A 16,500-nucleotide genomic window follows, 5' to 3' on the forward strand; every position below is an offset into this window, starting at 1 on the left:
TTAACCTCAGCACTACTGACATTATGAAGGTTTGTCTTATAGGAAGTTTAGCATTGCATGTCACTAAATTCCAGTAGCATTTACCCAGTTGTGACGACCAGACATGTTTCTGCACAAAATGTCTGTGGGGTACAAAAGGTGCCCTGATTGAGAATCACTAGCTTATGGGTAGATTCAAGTATATTTAACAACAGTCCAACAAGTTGCTGATTAAAATAAAATAAAACACATCTAACAAATTAAGAAACAAGACAAATATATTGTAGTATGAATAAATTTAAAAAAAAAAATAGTGCCTTGATGTTAGTTTCTAAGGCTTACGCCCCAGCTATATGAAAAGGCAATTATTAAGTAAGGATAATATAATGTCTACTTCTGGTTACAAAAATCAGGTGAAAATGTGATGTTTCTGCTCTGCTTAATGAGAAAATTTTTGAAGAATATTTAGGACCAGCAATTAAATCAGAGAACAATTTAAAATAATGTGGGAATAAAGATGGCCAAGCAATTGAAACACAATGTTAGAGTGAACTATGAATTATAGCAGCAGTATATAAGACTATAAAAACCATCAAAATTGAATTGAAATAAAATATATGAACATTTATCATGAAATTGTATTGCTAGTGGGCAGTCATTTCACTGGACTTCTCCTCCTCATCCCACTAGCTCATTAGTTCACCAAAGTGGGAGTAAGAATTAATTTTCCAAAAATATTGTCTCTTCTTTATAAGTAATCCTCAGCATTCTGGACATAGCGGTGCATGCCTGTAATCCTAGAGATATTTGGTTACTGAAGCAAGAGCAAGTCCAAGGCTTGTCTGGGCAATGTAGCAAGCCCTAGTCCCAAAATTTAAAAGAAAAAGGGCTGAGATGTAGCTTAGTGATAGAGCATCCATGGGCCACTACCACAAAAAACAAAACAAAACAATTTTTTGTTGTTTTGAGCAGGTTTCTTTACTACATTTCAACATTCTCCATTACTACTAATAATCAAAATGTACTATAATACAACACTAATAATTAAGCAGTGACTTTAGCATTACTAACACATGCTAGAAATGTTAACAATGACAGAAATACTTTGCAAACATAAGCTATTAGCATTGCAATGTAAAAACAGAAATTTAATAATAAAAATAGAAACAAATGTAAGTATTTAAAGTTTCTCACTTTTTAAATTATCATGCGGTTTAATGATAACTGAAATGGCTCTGAACTTCAAGATCATATAAAACAGAAAAATTTCTCTTAGATGATAAGATGTAATAGAAATTTCTATCAAAAGAAGATAGTTTGAATAAAAAATTCCATTTTTATAAATAAGAACTATCTGAGTCAAAACTCTGATCCTGATTAAAAAGAAACAAATTCCTACTATAAGGATAAGGGTACTCTATTATACAAGAAAAATAACAAAACTTCTACATGTTTTATTTTCAGTCCTGTAAGTATTTAACTAACATAATACCTGAATTGGCCAGCTCCAAGTGTGTCACCCGTAAAAAGACTGTTTCTGGCATCTCTTAGATTTTCTCGAAGTTTCTTATCTAGTTTCTGAAAAATCAAAATGTAAATTAACTCAAAACTCTCTTTTAACTTTTTATGTAGGGAAATTTACTTTATTCTTAAGTCTCATAACCAAGAAGTTTAGAATTTCTTTATAAAATAGCAATTCTAAAATTTAAATATTTTAGCTTAACTATTTACTATCATTATAACTTTCGTTTGAAAAATATCAATGTCTTTTTTACAGTGACTCAGGTCATTTCATGAATATGCACTTTTCACAAATTTTACTTTTGGTACAGGAAACACTTCGCAATAATGACTCACCCTCTCTTCCTAAGCATGGCTCTGTTGTTCCAAGGAAGATGTCTACACAAAGAAAATGCTCATTTGGGTTGGTGGGAATGGAAAGAATAGTGTAGGGTGCGACAGGCCCAAGAAATAAAGAATATACAGGAAATCAGCCCTCCATTAGTCAGTGATTCATTTGGGATAATACTACTTACAAAATGTTAATGTGTTTTCCTATCTTACATAACACTTGCCTTTTTCCTTTTCAGAAATTCTTTATCTTTTTTTTCCCTTAATCTTTAAAGGAAATTTGTGAAATGTTCAACTTATACCGAATATTTTACTCTGAGAATGGGTTAGCTTTAAAATGTACTTCACTATTTTAAAAATGGTCAGGTTTCATAATAAATACTGCTCAGTGAAGTTAAATATTAAATGATTTGGGAGAAAAATAAGTGTAAAATACTGCTTGGAGATACAAAGCTGAATGAGGAATTTATATTTTAGTAAAAAAAGAAATAGGCTGGAGTAGTACATTAGAGTAAATAATTTGTCACATAGAAGTACAAAAATGATTACTTTTTTAATCTTTTGTGGAATCCAAATATAATAAAACAAAAGTATGTCACTGGTACTTAATATATAACCTATAATAATCAAATGCTTAATATTAACAAAACCACATGAGGTACTTATGGGGAAACAATCGACACAGTATTATTTATATTCAAGTACAATTTGCATAAACTCACCACAGCCACCATTTCTGCTGCTGTTCCTCTTGAACATCTGATGATAGGAACAGCACCTATTTTAACAATAAATGTTAGTGATGATCTTGGCTCACAATTAAAATGGATGTTCATAAAATACATCATCAAAACATACATAAAAAGAAAAACATTTGAAAATGGTTAAAATGGTAAATTTATGTGATATATATATATATATATATATACTTTGCCAAAATAAAAACAACAACAAAAACAACAAAACCCAAACAAAACAAAAAACATAATATATAATAAATAGATGTATATAATTTCAGGCTACATAAAAGGATTTATAATCTCAAGAGTAAAAGTAATGTTTCAGAAATGAACCTTCTCATTAATAAAGAAAACACGGATCATGAAAAAAACATTTTTTAAGTAACCTAATCAGTGTCACTGATTCCCTCCCACCCCCCAATAGATTGACTAAATCAACATTTTGACCTTTTGCAGGTAGTTTCAAAGAATAAGCTTACTCTTGAAGACTTCAGTTTAATTTGACCCAAAAGAATGAAAAGACCTTAGCCAATTTTGCAGTTTGGAATTGCAATTTTTTATTTTACCAATTAACAACTGAGGATCTTTTTTAACAGAGAATTTTCTTCTTAAAAAACACTAATTTAAAAGATAATAGAAAATATATTCTTCATGTGTAATGTTCTTAAAATTGGGCCACCTCAGTTGATTACCAAATCAACTCACTGGACTTCTTAATTTCTCTTGTCCTTTATTATTGCAATACATGTTAGTAAAGGCTGAAATATTAAAGTAACAGACAAAATCATTGCATTGGAAATCTACTGAAACAAACTAAAAACACTGTAATGATCACATGTTGAAGCTGTGTCACTTTAGACTCTATAGGAACACACACCTTGTCAACTGTTAATGTAGAAACATGGAATATTAGCAAGATTTTGAAAATGATGTTTTCTTCTTATGGCCTAGGTTATATAGGTTTAAATTATATTATAAATATGGAAAGTCTTAATTTTAGCCACCACCCCAAATAGTCATCATTAAGAACTTGAAATAGACTCCTTTAGGTTGTTTTCTAAATATAATCTAATAAGCCTGTGTATGTATGCACATGTATGAAAAACAAAAATATTATAGATACTGTTCTGAAAAATTACCCCCCCCACACCTTAATTGAGTATTAATATTCTTCTAGGTCAGAGCAGTAGTAATTTCAATTTTTCCTTTGAAGGAGAAAAGTCACTTTTGGGCACTCCATATATAATAAAGGTGGCCTTTATTATCTAACACGTCAGTGGCCTTAATACATCTCTTTTCTAATCTATCCTTACTTTGAAAACATAGTTATCACCAAGCAAAAATAAGCATCACCAAACAAAAATAAGCTTTATTCCCACAATACCCCTAGCAATAGGCAGAAATTTGGAGATAGTATAGGCTGGCAAAATAGAAAGATAATTATCTGTTTAATGACTAGTTATACATACGTATTGTCTTTAAAAAACAACAACAAAAACAAACTCAACTCATTTGAGGGCATTGAGAGCTCAGACAGAAAGTGGATAGAAATTAAACTCTTCAAAGAAGTGAATCACTTGAGATGCAATACATGTTTGGCCAGCTTTTGTCCTGAGGGTACTTTACATGCACACAGAAAAAAGACTAAGCAGAAAACAGGAGATTATTGAGGTGAGAAATCAAAGATCTGAGTTCAGAGCTGGAAGTTAAAGGAGGGAGCCCTAATTTTGCAAACAAATTTTCAAACATTTGTCTAAATCCTACACTATACATGATATCTCTTCTTTAATTTTCTCATTTGTAAAACTTTCAGTTTTATAAATGATACTGTCAGTATCATTTTATTTGTTGTAGTATCTATAAAATTAAAACTGTAATTAGGGTTATAAACAGATCTATTAATAACAATAAAGCATAGAGTTTTTTAAACATAATGAAGCTTAACAGTAATTTTAGATGATCCAAATAAATATTTAAAAATTTTAGAACATAGGTGGATTAGTATTACAAGCAAATTTAGTGTTTTCTAGAGGCTTTGGCATTTCCCTTAATAGTTATCAAGCACATTTCTCTTAGAAGTATGTTTGAGTGGGGGAGGGGGCGTGGAAGTAGGAAAGACGGTGAAACGAGATGGACATCATTACCCTAGATACGTGTATGATTGCACAAATGGTGTGACCCCACTTTGGGTAAAACCATAGACGTCAAAAATTGTGCTCCATTTGTGTACAATGAACTGAAGAGCATTTTGCTTGTGTATTACTGATTAGAATAATTTAAAAAAAGATAGGATTAAAATTTTCTTTTAGAACAAAATAATCTAAATACTTAGCAAATACCTTGTGGATACTTTTTTCCTGTATCTGCATCTTTTTTTTTAAACATATTTACATTAATTTTCACTATATATGTCTTCATTAGCATATCACAAATTTTTGTAGTTTCCATTTACTTGTATCTAGGTCTATTTCTTTCCCCTGCATTACAGTTTTTAAAATTTCTTTTAATGAAATTCTATTAAAGTAAAAAAAAAAGTATGTTTGAAATTTTTTGTAATAAAATATGAAAAGAAAATTAGCAGGTACATTTGTGAAGTTACCACCAACAATTTAAATAATATATTAAAAAGTCACAATTACCATGCTATCTAAGGTGACAACTCAAAACATCTGCTGAATACCAATTCAAGAGGCATAACAATATTAAGTTATCAGAAGAATTATGTTTTTATATAATGTACCCTAACTGGAGAGCCTCTAGAGATTCAGATAGGATAAAAGGATCATAGAATGGTGCTGTTGACTAAAACGAGTTGTTAAACAATTCATTTACATTGAAGAAATAGCCAGAAAGATTTGAAAACTTACCCAATGTAACAAAAAAGCAAAAGAGGCTGTCAACAATAGTGTCCATAACAGTTTCCATTTCTGTGTCTGTGATATCTGGCCTATTAATGGCTACAATGACACAGGAAAAGGAGAAAAAAAAAAAGAACAAAACTTATGCCTTATCTTTATTAAACCCTTAAATTAATTCAAATGCAGTTTGATATCACTTGTAACACTCAAGTAAAATTTTTTGCTATAAACTTTAAGGTATTGTGATTGAACCCAGGGTTTCATGCATGCTAAATAAGCATCTTACATTGAACTATAACCCCAGCTGCCTATAAACATTTTTTAAGTAAACAAGTATATATTAAACATTACACTACCTCAAAAAACAAAAACAAAAACACAACAAAACACACAGAAAATCCTACCTTACTATTAGAATAGTAGTAAAAACAAATCCTCTCACTATATAAACTGTACAGAATTTTTGCCAGACGTAATAAAATTAATACTGTGCTCCATGATTTTATTCATAAACACTAGATGGCTTCCAGAAATTACATATCCTATTAATCAATTACTATCATAAAAGAACAATGCTGGTAAAACCAACACCACATATTTTTGTATTTTAGTAAGTTAAATGTATTTCTTTTCTAATCTACAAGACTGAACATAAACAGTTACCAACTTTTTGTTGGTATAATCATCACCCTGGGAATACAAAGGAAGAAAAAGATTCTTCGAAAGCTTTTAAAAGTTAAAGATTCTGGGGCTGGGGTTGTTGCTCAGTGGTAGAGCACTTGCCTAGCATGTGTGAGGCACTGGGTTCAATTCTCAGAACCGCATGTAAATAAATACATACAATAAAAGGTATAAAAAAAAGTTAAAGATTTTGAGCCCTTTTCCTACATGCATTCAATTCAACAGCTGTGAGGTAATTCTAAGAAAACTAATTTTGATAAGCACCTTAGAGGGTTATGATGCAAACAGAACTTGGGGCTATACTCCAGGGAAAATTGTTGCAAAGAATGTCCCTGACAGTCAAAGACCTTGACTTACTTTCAGTTATCTCCTTCTCACAATATTTAGACCCTTTGTCTGACAAAGTACTAGTGGAAAGACTGACTAAACTAAATATTATCTACACGGTATTTTATTTTGGTACCAGGGATTGAACCCATGGGCATTTAACCACCGAGCCACATCCTAGCCCTTTTTTTGTATTTTATTTAGGGACAAGGTCAGGTCTCACTGAGTTGTGTAGCACCTCACTAAGTTGCTGAGGCTGCCTTTTAATTTGTGATCCTCCAGCCATAGCCTTCTGAGCTACTTGGATTACAAGCATGTACTACCGTGCCTGGCTACACAGTATTTTAAATTTTCCAATACTCTGAACATAAAAACAAATATAACATTTGATATAACTTGTGGTTAGCATTAGAAGAAAGCTGAACCCACTGGATATATCAAAGTATCTAAACAAAGTGAGGTCTACCTAGAGAACATAAAAATAATGAAGAATTCAATCAGGCATACAGAATCCAGTAGAAGAAAATGTGCTGTTACTAAGATGCTGCAGAATGATATCTATCCAACTAAGATGAAAGATGTGACCTAAGGATACAATGTGAAATTTATGATTTCAGAAAACATGAATTATGGTTTATTCAGTCAAACACCTGGTATAGTTAGAGACTGCATTCAGCCCTCTGATCTTAAACCCTGGCTTCACATCAATAAATGAGAAATAATCTTAAAAATCACAAATACTTTAATCCAACTTGAGATAACAAGCTACTTTGTCTGAGATAATATTTCTCTTCTCAGTCTCAGTTCCAGAGGACAAATTTGTCTCCTTTATTAGATAAATAACTCACCAATTCACAGAATTTAAAAAGGCCAAAAATCAAATCCATGTTATTAATATGTTTAGGAATATCTGTTTAAAATTTTGTTTAAAGCACTTAATAATGCTTGAGAGAATCTGGCATACAATTACTCACTGGTTAAAAGAACTATCTGCTATTTCCTGACCCAAAAGTAAAGGTGCTTTTTTTTTTTAAATAGCTATTCCTCATTTTTCTCCTATGGAAAATGGAAATAATACCTACCTCACAAACTTATTCTGAGGAGTAAACAGGCTTATATTATAAAGTAGCTAACACAATGACTGGCATAAAACAAGTAATTTCTACTACTATTATTATTGAGAGTCTGGGTGATTAGCTATATGATTAAATTAGTAACTAATCCATTAGTTCCATTAGCCCATTCATGAAACACTTAAAAAACTTAAGCAACAAATAAACCATTTATGATAACTTTGAAATAATTATGTTTTCAGAGATTTTTTTTGAGAAAACAGGTGAATGATTACTAATAATATTATTGTTAATAAATTATATAACAAGCTCTAGATTATGGTTTCCAACTCATTTTAATAACCCTTTGTAAATTTTTTTGAAATACTGGCAGAATTAAAAACCTGTGTTATACTGAAACTTGTGATCTTTATGAAAAAGTTGACAGGTATAGGAAAATTTAAATTTATTAATATTTGAATGCTTAATGAATTTTAGATTACAAGTTTAGTTTTTTTAAAAGAACTAACTAAATATTTGGGCAAGTTTAGCTTGATCATTTTATAAATTTGCCTTGTCTGGTATGTGAATTACTTAAAAAAAGAAAATACAGTGAACCTATTGATATAATGCAAAATGTTTAAGGTAACTTAAAAAACTAAGTTTTCTGATTATTAGGAGACTTTAATCTGTTCAATTTAACTAATCAAGGAAAAAGTAAAGGTGCCTATTTTTATAACTTAAACGTTTAAGAAATATTAGGTTTTAAACATGTTAAATAAGTTGCTAATTAATTTACAAACCAATTAATTGTAAGGGTACTTTTGTGAATAACAACCACTATAAAAAAAGAGAAATTCTCTCACACTGATAATTCAGCAAATACATTCTTTTAGAGATTTTGTTTAATTTGAAAAGATAGCATATTACCGATCTTAACAAAACCAAAAGATTCATACTCTATTTCCTTAGAGAGCTTATCATGTGAGCTAGTATTTTATAAGTATGGAAAAGTGAAGTGTCTTATTCTAAGGTAAGGACTAGGCAATTAACTTTATCCTGAATTAAAATAGTGTCTTACTTGGTATGAATGAACCATTCATATGAATTACTATGGGAGCACTTAAAAGGTCAGAGAACTGGTACTTCACTAACTTTACAAAACAAGTTTATTAGATGTTTATATATGAGAGAATTTAGTCTGACTTGTTTTCTCTATGTGCTTTAAAAATTTTTTAATAGCTCACTGTTGTAAATAAATCTGGTTTTAGAGTACATTATATACATGTTCACTTATTTTTTGTATATACTATACTGTTCACTTTGTTAACAATGAATTGCAATATTCTTATTTTTACATACCACGATATGAAATAAGCTCCTTGTTTTGATTACACAACACAAACATATCATCTTCCAAGGTAATAAAATTGAGATACTGATCAAAAACCTAAAAACAAAAGAAAAGGTTTATGTATCTATTTTATAACATAGCCATATTTAAAGAAAGTTTAATCTGATTTAATCTAATAATGGCAAAAGTGGAAACCATCATAATTACATTCACTAAATAAAAAACTGTGCAAAGATTGTCTAATTGGGTAAAGAGGAGGTTAAGAATATTAAAAAAATAACAAAAACAAGCTTTAGGACAATAAGTATAAGGGAGGAGAGTAACATTTTCAGAAATCAAAATTTTAGCAGAAAAATTTAAATTGTGCTTATGATGGGAATGAATATTAATTTTGAAAAAAAAATCACAATTTTAATCTTTATGTTCATTATAATCATACTTTCCTAAGAAAGTCATAGTAATTGTTTTTATACCACAAATTTAAAAAATATAGTGTGGAAAATTTATACCAGGTCTTTGGAGGTGCAAATAAAGAGAAAAATTAATAAAACTATTTGAAATATATTAAATTTAGTTAAGCCAATTGAAAACTATTCCTATTTTTTAATGAGAAATTTCAAGCAAGAATATTAAGAAGTCGCAAGAACTAGTAAGAAGCACTAGTGGACTATCTAAATCTAAGAATAAAAAATCTATTAGTGGGGGAAAAATGCATACTTAAGACTTTTATGGCCTAAATAGTGCCCTAAAATTTTCACATCTTCTTCAAATTCAAGAAGGATAGGGTGTAACAGGGCCAAAAGCAGGAATATATTGCGCAAATTCACTTATAACTGAAAGCTGAACCTGATAAAAAGTCACTATGGTATAGAATTGCTGGCCTGTTGTGAATTCCTTTTTTTTTGTAATATAACACATAGCCTCTTTGGAGCATCTTGCTTAAGTAAGAAAAGATCTGGTGATAATATGGTAATTACCCTGATTAGAAAAAACAATGTCAATAAAGTTCTTAACCATGTTAATACAATTAACATAACATAATTCATTACCACACAATTTCAAACTATTTCTAAATTAAGCTAAAAACTATACAAAGCAAAAATTGATGTTTTTTTATTTCAGTCTTTTGTATTCACTGAAAAGTAGGTTCCTTTACTTTGCTTTATTTTACCTAGTTTAAGATACAGACAATTTACATTATCAGAATTCTTTCTAAAAGCATTGCATCTAAACATTTCTTAGGTTGTTTTGGTCATTATAAATAAGACACCTATGTCAATTAACAGCTTTCAAAACACTGCTACATTTTATATTAACAAAATGTTATCAATCGACCAAAATCTTTTACCTTGGCTACTTGAGTTACTGCACTAGCTGCTAATGCTGCATTTGCAATATCTTCCAGTTTACTTCTTGAAATAGCAGAAATAAAATTTAAATAATATGATTCGTAGAGCTGATTCCGAAGATCCTAGAAATACCAAAAATACTTCATTCTTATAGGGCAGTATAAAGGATGATCATGAATAAAATAGGATAAGAAACCTATTTTAAAAGATAAAATATATAAGTGACAATCAAGAAAATTATCCTAAGCCGGTTTAAGTGGTACATAGCAGTTCAGAAAACTGAGGCACGAGACTCCCAAGTTCAAGGCTAGCCTCATCAACTTAGCAAGACTGTCTAAAAATAAAAAAAGGGTAAAATACCTTGGTTTCAATCTCTAACACACACACACACACACACACACACACACACACACACAAACACACACACCCCAAGAGAACAAAGTTATGAAGAAGTATTAGGCATTTGGTTACTAAAGGTATCTTAATAAAGTTATATTTATTATTAACAAAATCCTATTAATAACAAAATACAAAATTGCTCTGAAATAGCTTATCTATATTTTTCTTTTCTTTTTTGGGGTACCAGGGATTGAACCCAGAGATGCTTAACCACTGAGCCTCATCTCCAGCTCTTTTTCATTTTATTTAGAGACAGGGTCTCACTGAGTTGCTTAGGGCCTCACTGAGTTGCTTCGAACCTTGCTAAGTTGCTGAGGCTAGTTTTGAACTTTCGAGACTCCTGCCTCAACGTTGTGAGCCAATGGGATTATAAGCATGTGCCACTGTGCCTGGCTTATCCATGTTTTCTTAAAATACCCAACATAATAAATATCTAAAAATATCTAACATAATAAAATGTTTGCTATATTTGGCAGATACTACCTTCTATTGCTCTGGTCATGGGATGACACATGTTTTTCACTATACAAAGATACATCATACTCTAATTACCAATTCATTCAAAAATAGAGTTAAGTTATATAAATTCTTAAATCAAATTTACTTATCTTCTTAAACTCTAGATATAGATATCTAAATAACTACATTTCCTCAAATCTAAGATGTTATCAACTGTAATAGGTACCATCAAGAAAGAATGCTGTGGGTGTGGTGGCCCATGCCTATAATCCCAGTTGCTCAGGAGGCTGAGGTGGGAGGATGGTGAGTTTAAAGCCAGCCTTAGCTATTCAGTGAGGCCCTAAAGAATTATACAAATAAATGCAATAAATGCAGACATAAAAGTGTATGTGTGCATGTACATATGTATTTTCTAGCTTTGTACTCTGAGAGGACCTAAGAATACTGACACTCTACTTACAATGAGCAGGTCAGCTCAGGTCTTGATTTCTGAGTATCATTCTCTACAGAAAGCAACCAAGGTTCCTAAAACTACTAGCTGAATTCAGGGCTGGGCAGAGAAATTAGGAAGTGGTTAAAGAGTAATGGACACATTTCAAAAGGACACAGAAGTTTAGCAAGGTTGAGGGATATAAGATAAATACAAAACTCAACTGAATTTCCACATACTTGCAAACAATAATAAAGATGGAATTAAGACAACAATTGTATTCATATGAAGAAATAAATAAGAGAAACACAAAAATTATATTCTAAACATTACATAGTACTATTAAAAAAAGTAATGAAGATCTAAATGGAAAGATGTCCAGAGATCAAAAAACTTAATATTGGTAGGACTGTAATACTTTCAATTGATCTACAGATTCATTGCAATCCATATTGGAACCTGGCTGACTTTGTTGTAAAACCAATTAGCTAATCTTAAAATTCATTTGAAAATTCAAGGATTCTAAAAAGTAGAAACAATCCTGAAAAGGAAATACAAAAAGGACTCAATTTCTTATTTCAACATTGCCACCAAGCAATACAAATTTCCTTGGTCCAGGGACCAGGAAAGATGTAGAGGTGAAAGGCACAGAACTAAGAGTCCAGAAATAAATTTACTGTCAATTGATTTTTCACAAGCCTGCCAAAATCATTCATCAAGGAAAGAATAGTTTCCTCAACAAATGATGCTAGGCCAACTGGACCACAAGCAACTGAATGAAGTTGGGCACCCCACCAAACACTATATACAAAATTAATTCCACATGGATTAAAGACCTAAATGCAAGAGCTTAAACTATAAAATTTGGAAAAGAAACAGAAATTTGGAATGGCTTCTTAAACATGACAACAAAAGCACAAGCAGTTAAAGAAAAAACAAACAACCAAACAGACATAAGCTAGCCTTCATCAAAATTAAAAAAAATTGAGTACCAAAGGGTACTATCAAGAGAGTGAAAACAATCCACAGAATAGGTAAAAATATTTACAAACCATACATGTGGTAAGAATCTACTATCCAGAACATATAAAGTTGCCTAACAACATAATGATTAAAAAGACAACCCAATTAAAAAATGAGTAAAAAATATGAACAGACATTTCTCCAAAAATACACAAATGGGAAGCATGTTAAAAGATGCTTAAAAGGTCCATGTCTATAATCCCATCGACTTGGGAAGCTGAGGCAGGAGGGTTCAAAGCCAGCCTCAGCAACTGAGCAAGACCCTGTCTCTAAATAAAACACAAAAAGGGCTAAGGATATGGCACAGTGGTTAAGCATCCCTGGGTTCAATCCCTGGTACCCTATTAAAAAAAAAAAAAAAGATGCTTAATATCACGCATTACAGGAATGTAAATTACAACTGTAATGAGACATCTCTTCAGATCTTTAAAGATAATTACAATAAAAATGTCAGTAAGTGTTGGCAAACATCCGGATAAGTTGTAATACTTATGCTGCTAGTGATAATTTAAAATGTGCTACCACTTTGGAAAATAGTCCATCATTTTCTCAAAGCTAACTATAGAATTATCATTTGAACCAACAATTTCATTTCCATATGTTTATGGAAACAAGAAAAATGAAAACATGTCCACACATAATCTTGTGCATAAATGTTTACAACAGTATATTATCTACAATAGCCAAAACATGGAAACAACTAAAATGCCCATTAACTAATAAACAGGTAACAAAATTTGGCATATCCACACAATAGAACACTATTCGGCCATCAAAAGGAATGAAGTACTGACACATGCTACAATATGGATAAACCCTGAAAACATTAAGCTAAGAGAAAGAAGCCAGATCATATATTATGATTCCATTTATATGCAATGGACAGAATATACATTATTTATAGAAACAGATGTAGCTTAGGGACAGGAGCAGATGAAGGTTGGGGTTAGAGATGTAAGAGAGTAATTTCTTTGTAAAATATTTTTAGTTGTATATGAACACAATACCTTTATCTTATTTATTTATTTTATGTGGTGCTGAGGATTGAACCCAGTGCCCATAAGTGCTGGGCAAGTGCTCTACCACTGGGCTACAACCCTAGCCCCCAAAGTTTCTTTTTGACGTGATAAAAATTGACTGTGGTGAGGCTTATACAACTCTGTGAATATACTAAAAGCCACTGAATTTTACAATTTAAAAGGGCAAATTATATGGCATGTATGTAAATTGCATTATAATAAAGCTGCCAGGCGCAGTGAAGCACACCTGTAATCCCAGCGGCTAAGAAGGCTGAGGCAGGAGGATCATGAGTTCAAAGGCAGCCTCAGCAACTTAGTGATGTGCTAAGCAACTCAGTGTGTCTCAGTGGTTAAGTGCCCATGAGTTCAATCCTGGGTACCAAAAAACAAAACAAAACAAAGCAAAACAAAACCCTGTTATTTAAAAAAGGAAGAATGAAGAGATCGAAGTAATTTATCTTTAAAAAATGACACAGTTGGGTTGGTACAGGGTAAAAGAGGTAGCTGGGTATCATGGGTATCCATAAAGTTACAAAACACAAAAATATGTGCCTTCACTAAAAATTTATATAACAAATTGATTCAATAGTTTAGAACACGGACATAAGTTGTGACTTCTGGCAAACACTGTTAGTATCTAATATCTATTTTTTGCCTTTTCCTTGCTAAAAGAATCCAAATTTTCTTTGGGGTGTCGATACATTCATCTAAATATTAACGTAGCATCTCTTGAAACTAATTCCATTCAGACTTAAATATGCCTTTTGGAGTTTTGGGAAGGTTTAGCTTTCCTGATCTAAATGAACAGACAGGTTGGCACAGTTCATTTATCATTTCTTCTTGCTGTGAACACAGATGTGATGTCTGCAGCTGCAACTGCCACCTTACATCCATGAAGCAACAAGCAAGATGAAAAAAAAACCCCAATAAACTAAAAGAGATAGAAAGAGTGGGGTATTTGATTACATTACAGTAATTCTACATGAGGTTAGATTTCCTATTCTCAATGTTCCTACTATGTGAGTAAACCAAAATTCTTTTTTATTTTTTGTTCTGGGGATTTAATCCAGGGGCTCTTTACCATTGAGCCACATCCTAAGCCCTTTCTACTTTTTTATTTTGAGACAGGGTCTCATGAAGTTGTTTAGGGCCTCACTAAATTCCTGAGGCTGGCCCCAAACTTGCAATCCTCCTGCCTCAGCCTCTCAAGTCATTGGTATTATAGACGTGAGCCACCATGCCTGGCTTAAAACTCTATTTGTGTGTGTGTGTGTGTGTGTGTGTGTGTGTGTGTACCAGGGATTAAACTCAGGGGCACTTGACCAGAGCCACATCCTCAGTCCTATTTTATATTTTATTTAGAGACAAGGTCTCACTGAGTTGCTTAGTACCTTGGTTTTGTAGAGGCTGGCTTTGAACTTACTATCCTCCTGCCTCAGCCTCCTGAGCTTTGGGATTATAGGTGTATGTTACCATGCCCAGCTCAAAACTCTATTTTTAAAGGTAATATACTTAGACTTTTTTTTTTAAAGGCTAGACTCAGCCTCTACTGATAGAATGTTTCTTCAGTTACAGTCTTACAAAAAAAGAAAAAAAAATCTCTTGAGCTATTTAAAATTCAAAGACAGCCTAAAAAAATCAAAGTGGAAAGCTGGGTAAAGAAATACCTGATTCTCTACACTAGACATCCAAGACAGTTTTTGAATAATGTCTGGATCAATATTCAAGTGTCAGGTAAAATAAGAACGCATATTACCTGGCACATTCTATCAATATTTTCTTCAGTTGGCATTACAAAGTATACTGCAGGAACATCTGGAATAGGATCTCGATCAGAGTGCAGAAGCCTAGAAGACATAAAAAACATAAAACTCACTTATTTCTTCGTCATTTATTTAAAAAGATAGTTTAGAACACTATTTCTCAAACTATTAGCTCGCCAGCTCAAGGACAGTGACCATTGCTCTTAAAGTTCTTGGTGCTCTTAATCAGTTAGTTAACCTAACTTTATTCTTAAGAAACAAACAAAAATGTCCAGGCAGTTAGTTAGTATTAACATTATTTATAAGGAAGAGTCTAATTTCTCATTAGTTTTCATTTCATTCAAATTATTTTTAATATCTCTTATAGTCAGACATTCTTTTGTACTATCAATCTTCTTGAATGAAAACTAAAGCACATTCAAAATCAATTTATTCCCATTTTTTACAGAAATATAAGGCAGAGGTTGTGAGTAGGAAGAAAAAGTGTAGCTATACCCAAAAGGGAAAACAAAGGAGGTGGAATTCTTAGAAGCAATGCAAAAATTTAATCACACATGAAATCAATTGTTTTTAAAATGAAAATGAATGTTTCCTTAAAACTTATTTTTATTTTTAAAATGTGGCGCTGGGTACTGAAACCTGGGCCTTTTTAAAAAAAAATTTTTAATATATATATTTTTTAGTTGTAGTTGGACACACTATCTTTATTTATTTATTTTTATGTGGTGCTGAACCCAGGGTCTTTCACGTACTAGGCAAGCACTCTACCGTTGAGCCACAAGCCCAGCCCAAAACCTGGGCCTTAAGCATGCTGACCACACATTTTACCACTGAGTTACACCCCAGCCCCAATTTACTTTTGCATATTTTCTGTGCTATAAAAGAATTCATGAGAGATCACCTAAGGAGCCCACAGATTATATACTAGAGAGTTTTCTCTTTTTTATCAGGGGAATATTTTTATTTAAATATCTTAGTCATAAAATTTCTTTATTCTTCATTGTAAGATTTTTACCATGCTTATATCAGGAAATATGACTAACATTATATTTCTACACTATTCACCCCATTCCAGTCACCTTTCCTTAATCAAGAAGAGTGAAAATTCACATACCCCTAGTGGATCTGCATTTAATAACTTCTTCCATCAGTCTAGCTGCTGCTACTGATAGTGAGAATGAACATTTGATGGCTTGCTTTCTTTTTATGCCAGCTT

The 16,500-nt window shown here is 31.8% G+C and overlaps 1 protein-coding gene across 4 annotated transcripts in view; it reads right to left on the bottom strand.

Annotated features, from left to right (window-relative positions):
- Nucleotides 1–16,500, bottom strand: part of Scfd1 (sec1 family domain containing 1) — a 92,991-nt gene that overhangs the window by 68,123 nt on the left and 8,368 nt on the right. For all 4 annotated transcript variants that reach the window (XR_007345827.1, XM_048798719.1, XM_015491774.2 and 1 more), the window contains exons 4-9: nucleotides 15,278–15,368; nucleotides 10,191–10,313; nucleotides 8,851–8,938; nucleotides 5,438–5,527; nucleotides 2,553–2,608; nucleotides 1,472–1,557 (exon numbers count right to left, since the gene is read on the bottom strand). Coding sequence is in view for 3 of the 4 variants with exons in the window: in XM_048798719.1 (XP_048654676.1) it covers nucleotides 1,472–1,557; nucleotides 2,553–2,608; nucleotides 5,438–5,527; nucleotides 8,851–8,938; nucleotides 10,191–10,313; nucleotides 15,278–15,368 (534 nt within the window). In the remaining variant the exon portion in view is untranslated. The remainder of the gene's footprint in view (nucleotides 1–1,471; nucleotides 1,558–2,552; nucleotides 2,609–5,437; nucleotides 5,528–8,850; nucleotides 8,939–10,190; nucleotides 10,314–15,277; nucleotides 15,369–16,500) is intronic.

The sequence above is a fragment of the Marmota marmota genome, unplaced genomic scaffold (genome assembly GCF_001458135.2).
Source record: "Marmota marmota marmota unplaced genomic scaffold, marMar, whole genome shotgun sequence".
NCBI classification, from domain to species: Eukaryota; Metazoa; Chordata; class Mammalia; order Rodentia; family Sciuridae; genus Marmota; species Marmota marmota.